At 43.4% G+C, this 8,193-nt stretch overlaps 1 protein-coding gene across 1 annotated transcript; it reads right to left on the minus strand.

Moving 5' to 3' along the window:
- Nucleotides 1-985: 985 nt before the first annotated feature.
- Nucleotides 986-7,607, minus strand: LOC135572399 (zinc finger protein 260-like). The gene is made up of 2 exons (XM_065020111.1): nucleotides 7,250-7,607; nucleotides 986-6,623 (listed from the first exon to the last, which is right to left on the minus strand). The coding sequence occupies exons 1-2, from the start codon at nucleotides 7,434-7,436 to the stop codon at nucleotides 4,945-4,947; spliced, it is 1,866 nt and encodes a 621-aa protein (XP_064876183.1). The 5' UTR covers nucleotides 7,437-7,607; the 3' UTR covers nucleotides 986-4,944.
- Between the last annotated feature and the right edge of the window lie 586 nt (nucleotides 7,608-8,193).

The following is an 8,193-nucleotide window of genomic DNA, read 5'->3' on the forward strand; positions in this document are numbered from 1 at the left end:
CTAAGCAAGCTGGTCCTGGGGCTCTGTTCACAAACAGACCCCACAGAGCCCCAGGACAGCAGCACAATTAGACCCAACCAAATCATGAGAAAACAAAAAGATAATTACTTGACACATTGGAAAGAATTAACAAAAAAACAGAGAAAACTGGAATGCTATTTGGCCCTAAACAGAGAGTACACAGTAGCAGAATACCTGACCATTGTGACTGACCCAAACTTAAGGAAAGCTTTGACTATGTACAGACTCAGTGAGCATAGCCTTGCTATTGAGAAAGGCCGCCGTAGGCAGACCTGGCTCGCAAGAGAAGACAGGCTATGTGCACACAAAATGAGGTGGGAACTGAGCTGCACTTCCTAACCTCCTGCCCAATGTATGACCATATTAGACATATTTCCCTCAGATTACACAGACCCACAAAGAATTAGAAAACAAACCAAATGTTGATAAACTCCCATATCTACTGGGTGAAATACCCATGTGCCATCACAGCAGCAAGATGTGTGACCTGTTGCCACAAGAAAATGGCAACCAGTGAAGAACATCGTAAGTACAACTGTCTCTATTATCTTGGAACTTGTGTGAGTGGAAAGTTAGCATGTGTCCCATACCAATAAAGCCCTTTAATTGAATTGAGAGTGAAGAGAACGAGAGAACACACAGAGGTAGCAGAGAAAGACAGAGTAGAGAGAGAGAGAGAACAGAAAGTTGAGGGTGAGAACGAGCGATAGCAGAGAGAAAGCCTCAACCGTGTTTTCCTAGCTTGTTACATGACTTTGGGGGGGGGGGACCACAGTTTACACTGGGAAGCCAAACCTTTGACGAATTATGTTCAATGTTCACCAGTGAGTCTGCTATTGAATGTTGATATTTCCATGTCTCTATTTGTCTTTGGTTTTAATGTGTTATTTTAGTAACCAGTGTGTTTTGCTTCAGTGATGTTCATGTCAATTAAAGTGTTCCAGTACATTACAGTAGGCTACAATATAGTACAGAACAAGTTAACTTTATTAGTCCTCTCCGGGGAACATTCAGTCAGGCAGGACTGGTTCTATGGTAAATACAACATTTAATATCATTAAACAAGAACTGTACTGACTAACGTTTACAGAGGGCCATTTCCTGCAGAACAGATGTGTTCTAAAAAAAGGTTTGTATCTGAACATGAGCAATGTAAACTTAATACCTCTTAATACCTCTTAATACCTCTGGACGACAAATACAGAAATCTGAACCGATTGAACTCCGACCCACCTGCTCAGTGACTTTGGCGCCATCTTCTGGATAAAACAAGGACAGACACAGTATAGAGAGTTTTCTTTTGTAAATGTAATACCGATCAAATTCACTAGGGGGACATCCACTATCCTTGGATTGTCTCAGCAACATATATATTTTATCCTTTATTTAACTAGGCAAGTCAGTTAAAGAACAAATTCTTATTTTCAATGACGGCCTAGGAACAGTGGGTTAACTGCCTTGTTCAGGGGCAGAACGACAGATTTTTACCATGTCAGCTCTGGGATTCGATAAAAGCAACCTTTCGGTTACTAGCCCAACACTCTAAACACTAGGCTACCCTGTCGCCCCCACTCTAAACACTAGGCTACCCTGTCGCCCCCACTCTAAACACTAGGCTACCCTGTCGCCCCCACTCTAAACACTAGGCTACCCTGTCGCCCCCACTCTAAACACTCAGGGCTACCCTGTCGCCCCCACTCTAAACACTAGGCTACCCTGTCGCCCCCACTCTAAACACTAGGCTACCCTGTCGCCCCCACTCTAAACACTAGGCTACCCTGTCGCCCCCACTCTAAACACTAGGCTACCCTGTCGCCCCCACTCTAAACACTAGGCTACCCTGTCGCCCCCACTCTAAACACTAGGCTACCCTGTCGCCCCCACTCTAAACACTAGGCTACCCTGTCGCCCCCACTCTAAACACTAGGCTACCCTGTCGCCCCATGTAAGGAACGGAGCAGTATGATCTAGAACAGTGGTTCCCAAATAAATAAATATAGATATATATTTAAAAGAAATGTGTAGAACTGCAGGAAATAAACGTTCAACCCTGCAAAGTTCTCTCTGCAAACAAGAGGGAAACAAGAGGGACGTGAACAGATTGTCGTGAACATGAAGCTCGTTCCCATAGAAACAACGAGACGGATGTGGGATATTCCCCAACGGTGGAAGGAGAGTGAAACAGTTTGTCGTGAACATGAAGCTCGTTCCCATAGAAACAACGAGGCGGATGTGGGATATTCCCCAACGGTGGAAGGAGAGTAAAACAGTTTGTCGTGAACATGAAGCTCGTTCCCATAGAAACAACGAGGCGGATGTGGGATATTCCCCAACGGTGGAAGGAGAGTAAAACAGTTTGTCGTGAACATGAAGCTCGTTCCCATAGAAACAACGAGACGGATGTGGGATATTCCCCAACGGTGGAAGGAGAGTGAAACAGTTTGTCGTGAACATGAAGCTCGTTCCCATAGAAACAACGAGGCGGATGTGGGATATTCCCCAACGGTGGAAGGAGAGTAAAACAGTTTGTCGTGAACATGAAGCTCGTTCCCATAGAAACAACGAGGCGGATGTGGGATATTCCCCAACGGTGGAAGGAGAGTAAAACAGTTTGTCGTGAACATGAAGCTCGTTCCCATAGAAACAACGAGGCGGATGTGGGATATTCCCCAACGGTGGAAGGAGAGTAAAACAGTTTGGGAATCCCTGAAACCCCGATACGGAAAATATGGTTTTCCACATAAGGACGACGTCTAGTCCGACAAATGTGTTGGTTTGTAAATAGGGCTTTCCATCTTGTCACTGAAGAAAAGGACACCAGGTCTGTAATAGGGCTTTCCATCTTGTCACTGAAGAAAAGGACACCAGGTCTGTAATAGGGCTTTCCATCTTGTTACTGAAGAAAAGGACACCAGGTCTGTAAATAGGGCTTTCCTTCTTGTCACTGAAGAAAAGGACACCAGGTCTGTAATAGGGCTTTCCATCTTGTTACTGAAGAAAAGGACACCAGGTCTGTAAATAGGGCTTTCCTTCTTGTCACTGAAGAAAAGGACACCAGGTCTGTAAATAGGGCTTTCCTTCTTGTCACTGAAGAAAAGGACACCAGGTCTGTAAATAGGGCTTTCCTTCTTGTCACTGAAGAAAAGGACACCAGGTCTGTAATAGGGCTTTCCATCTTGTTACTGAAGAAGTTTGGCACATTGAACAAAAAGACCATTCTGGAACATGACATAGCAAATTAACAAGCAACAAAAAGAGAAATAGATAAATACATATATTAGTCTAGTTTTTGGTCACGTAAACATTTTACAAAGTTAAACATGTTTTCACAGTGTTAAAATTCCATCAAATCATATTATCTTTGGACCAATGAGTTTCCAAACCCCTCCTGGATGTGACAGTCACAACAGCTGTGGAAACGTTCCCAAACCCATCCTGGATGTGACAGTCACAACAGCTGTGGAAACGTTCCCAAACCCCTCCTGGATGTGACAGTCACAACAGCTGTGGAAACGTTTCCAAACCCCTCCTGGATGTGACAGTCACAACAGCTGTGGAAACGTTCCCAAACCCATCCTGGATGTGACAGTCACAACAGCTGTGGAAACGTTTCCAAACCCCTCCTGGATGTGACAGTCACAACAGCTGTGGAAAAGTTTCCAAACCCCTCCTGGATGTGACAGTCACAACAGCTGTGGAAACGTTTCCAAACCCCTCCTGGATGTGACAGTCACAACAGCTGTGGAAACGTTTCCAAACCCCTCCTGGATGTGACAGTCACAACAGCTGTGGAAACATTTTCAAGCTGATACACCCATTAAAAACATTTACAAATACAGTACCAGTCAAAGTTTAGACACACCTACTCATTCAAGGGGTTTGTCTTTATTTGTAATTGTAGAATAGTAGTGAAGACATCAGAACTATGAAATAACACATGAGTGAGTAGACAATCCCAAGAGTGTGCAAAGCTGTCGTCAAGGCAAAGGGTGGCTACTTTGAAGAATCTCAAATATAAAATATATTTAGATTTGTTTAACACTTTTTTGGTTACTACATGATTCCATATGTGTTAATTCATAGTGTTGATGTTTTCACTATTATTCTACAATGTAGAAAATAGTTCAAATAAAGAAAAACCCTGGAATGAGTAGGTGTCCAGATTTCTCATACTGTTCATACTGTATGTATGTATGTATACTGCCTTTCAAAAGTTTGGGGTCACTTAGAAATGTCATTGTATTTTAAACAAAATCAAATGTTTTGCCCATTAAAATAACATCAACTTGATCAGAAATACAGTGTAGACATTGTTAATGTTGTAAATTACTATTGTAGCTGGAAACGGCTGATTTTTAATGGAATATCTACATAGGTGTACAGAGGCCCATTATCAGCAACCATCACTCCTGTGTTCCAATGGCACGTCTTAGCTAATCCAAGTTTATCATTTTAAAAGGCTAATTGATCATTAGAAAACCCTTTTGCAGTTATGTTAGCATAGCTGACAACTGGCCTTCTTTAGACTAGTTGAGTATCTGGAACATCATCATTTGTGGGTTCAATTACAGGCTCAAAATGGCCAAAAACAAAGACCTTTCTTCTGAAACTCGTCAGTCTATTCTTGTTCTGAGAAATGAAGGCTATTCCATGCGAGAAATTGCCAAGAAACTGAAGAATTTCTAAATGACCCCAAACTTTTAAAAGGTAGTATGTATGTGTATATATATATATATCCGTTGTGTCAGATGAGTTGCACATCTAATGTTGAACCTTAATCAAGGTGTTAAGAGTATACCATATATTCCTTCATAGATTCTATGTCCTAACGGTTGTTCTACATCTGCCACCAAAAAGACACTATAAAGCCACAATGGTGTAATGATGTTCTTCTGGTTCGTCACCTTCTGACAGACTCGTCATTTAAAGGACACCGTCGTAATGGTGAATCGTGTTCAAGTGATATTTAAGACTAGCAAAACCTGTAAAGCATCTACCACACAGTTTACAGCGATAGGGTTTCTCTCCGGTGTGAATCCGCTGGTGAACTTTCAGGTTGCCTTGGGTGCTGAAGCCCCGTCCACACACAGTGCACGTGAAAGGTCTCTCCCCTGTGTGAACCAGCTTATGTCTGGCCAGATGGTAAGTGTCTTTAAAGCATTTGCCACACTCTATGCAACCATGTGGCTTCTCCTCCGTGTGAGTTGACTGGTGCTGTTCAAGGTCGTCCCTCTGGTCGAAGCCTTTCCCACAGTCCTTACACGGGTAGGATTTCTCCCCTGTGTGGAACAGCGTGTGTTTGGTCAGGTATTGCTTGGTAGGGAAGCCTTTGTCACATTCTTTGCATTGGAAAAGTTTCTCTCCAGTGTGATTCCTCAAGTGCACCTTCATATATCCCTTAGATCGGAAGCATTTACCACATTCTCTGCATTTGAACGGTCTCTCGCCCGTGTGAGTGCGCATGTGTAGTTTCAGATTATGATTGTAAGGGAAACACTTGCCACAAACATGACAAGTAGGTTTGGCTGCAGGTTGAAGTTGAGGAGTGGGCATTCCTTTAGTGAAGGTTTGCCGGTGAGCAGTAGGCCTAGGTTTTGGTTCAGTGAGGGTTTGAGGGTGAGCACTGGGCCTAGGTTTTGGGTCAGTGAGGGTTTGAGGGTGAGCACTGTGCCAAGGTTTTGGGTCAGTGAGGGTTTGAGGGTGAGCACCGGGCCAAGGTTTTGGGTCAGTGAGGGTTTGAGGGTGAGCACTGTGCCAAGGTTTTGGGTCAGTGAGGGTTTGAAGGTGAGCACCGGGCCAAGGTTTTGGTTCAGTGAGGGTTTGAGGGTGAGCATTGTGCCAAGGTTTTGGTTCAGTGAGGGTTTGAGGGTGAGCACCGGGCCAAGGTTTTGGTTCAGTGAGGGTTTGAGGGTGAGCATTGTGCCAAGGTTTTGATTCAGTGTGGGTTTGAGAGTGAGGATTAGTTCTCTCTTTAGTGTGGGTTTGCACGTGGACTGTCAGATTTTCTTTCGAGTCCAAGACTCCTTCACACACACCACAACGGTATTGTTTAGCATGCTTTGTGTGTGTTCTTTGCACATGGTTAACTAAAAAACCCATACGGACAAAAGTCCTCCCACACAGCTTGCAGCAATAAGGAGAAGCATCTTCAACAACGCTTGTTCCTTTCTTCTCCCGTTTTCTTTGTGATTTCCGTGGCTTTGACCCCGGCGGTAGCTCCATGCTCTCCCTGTCGGTGTCCCTCCCCCTGTTTTCACTCTGAGCTGTAGGACTGGATGGTTCTGATACTATGTAGTCTATATAGTCTTCATCACCGGGCTCTGTCTGTATCCCTCCAGTTGTGTTATTGAATGGTGAACCTCCGTCTCTACTCCCCACAGTGTGGGATGCATGACGTGTGTTCACGGACTCACAGTCACTCACAACACAGACAGTTATGAAGTCTTTGGTATCAGACTCTTGAAGCAGCTCTTCCTCCTGTTCATCTTTAATCTGTGTGGGCTCTGGGACCTGCTGCCCCATACGGGGACACACTTGTTCACAGTGCTGCTGCTCAGGGGGAACCTCCTCTTTAGAGACTGTGAAGGTGAGCTGTTGGGGGTCTAAATTAGAACAAATAAGATAAATACAAAAATTAAGTAGTGTTATCATTAAATATATAGTTAGACGTTTGTAATCTAAAATTATACCCATAGTTCTCATAAACACGAGCAGTTGCTGTTTACATAGCTTGCTACATGTTTAGCAAACTAGCTAGCTACTTTAAGGTGGGATACATTCATCAAGTTGTGCTAGCATAGTTAGCATGGCTAGCATAGTTAGCATGGCTAGCATAGTTAGCATGGCTAGCATAGTTAGCATGGCTAGCATAGTTAGCATGGCTAGCATAGTTAGCATGGCTAGCATAGTTAGCATGGCTAGCATAGTTAGCATGGCTAGCATAGTTAGCATGGCTAGCATAGTTAGCATGGCTAGCATAGTTCGCATGGCTAGCATAGTTCGCATGGCTAGCATAGTTCGCATGGCTAGCATAGTTAGCATGGCTAGCATAGTTAGCATGGCTAGCATAGCTAGCTAACGTTAGGTAGATAGTAAATTAGCTAGCTATCTAGCCAAGTTGCGACTGGTGAGTGGATGTGAATCGGTTGTCGATAATACTAAGGGAGAGAGGCAGGCCATCATTATCTCATTCCTTATCAGATTGATATAGCTAGCTAGGGCAACATACCTTTTGTATGTAAGTGTAAATGTGGTTTGAAATCCAGCAGCAGTCGTAACCGTTCGTTGTCCTCCTTGTAACGGGAGATTTCGTCCTGATAGTCTGTTATCGTTCTCTCTACTGCCGATGTTATCTCCCTCGCCGCCGCAGTCAGCCGTTCACTGAGATACGCGTTGAACAACTCCAGTTTAGACATTTTGAGATTTTATTTATTTTTGTTATGTTATGACATTCGATAGCTTTAAATTGTTCTTCTGCTCAATGTGCTGTGATTTTATTCCCTTGTTGTGCCCATTGATGTATATAAAATAATTGTAGACCGCATTTCCAAGATGGACGACCAGCATCTTCCACTTCCGCTACTCGTTTGCGTAGTCTCTTACGTAATCACGTTTCCTCAACTGGGTTAAGAACTCAGAATCTGCCTTTGGCTTCCAGTCAAATTAGACTCAAATTTGACGTGTTAAAGTCTTGCTCATACTCTTATTAAATTAAATACCATGACTGTCTTCTCTTTATCTGGGAATGTTGTTTAAAATGTCAGACACAACATACTTTGCTGATATCGCTATCAATTTAATGCCTACCCCTTAAAAATATACGTTTTCATGTACAGGTTGTGCTATTAGTGTGCTAACACTCATTCAGACAGGCTGGTAGAATAGCTAGCATTCACCGGTTGAAGTTCAAATCAAATCCAACTTTATTTGTCACAATTGCCAAATACAACAAGTGTAGACCTTACAGTGAAACGTTTATTTTACAATCCATTAGTCCTGTGGCCATTGAAGTAACCTTTGAGCATAATGGAGTTGACTGGTGACTATAACATGACTATAAACTCACCACGTCTAGTTTATTAGGTACACCACCCCATTCACGAAAATGGATCGCTCCTAAAAGACAGTGAGTCATGTTGCCATGGCTGGCTGGCTGGCTGGCAGGCAGCTCCT

Source organism: Oncorhynchus nerka, linkage group LG7, assembly GCF_034236695.1.
Source record: "Oncorhynchus nerka isolate Pitt River linkage group LG7, Oner_Uvic_2.0, whole genome shotgun sequence".
In the NCBI taxonomy this organism is placed as follows: Eukaryota; Metazoa; Chordata; class Actinopteri; order Salmoniformes; family Salmonidae; genus Oncorhynchus; species Oncorhynchus nerka.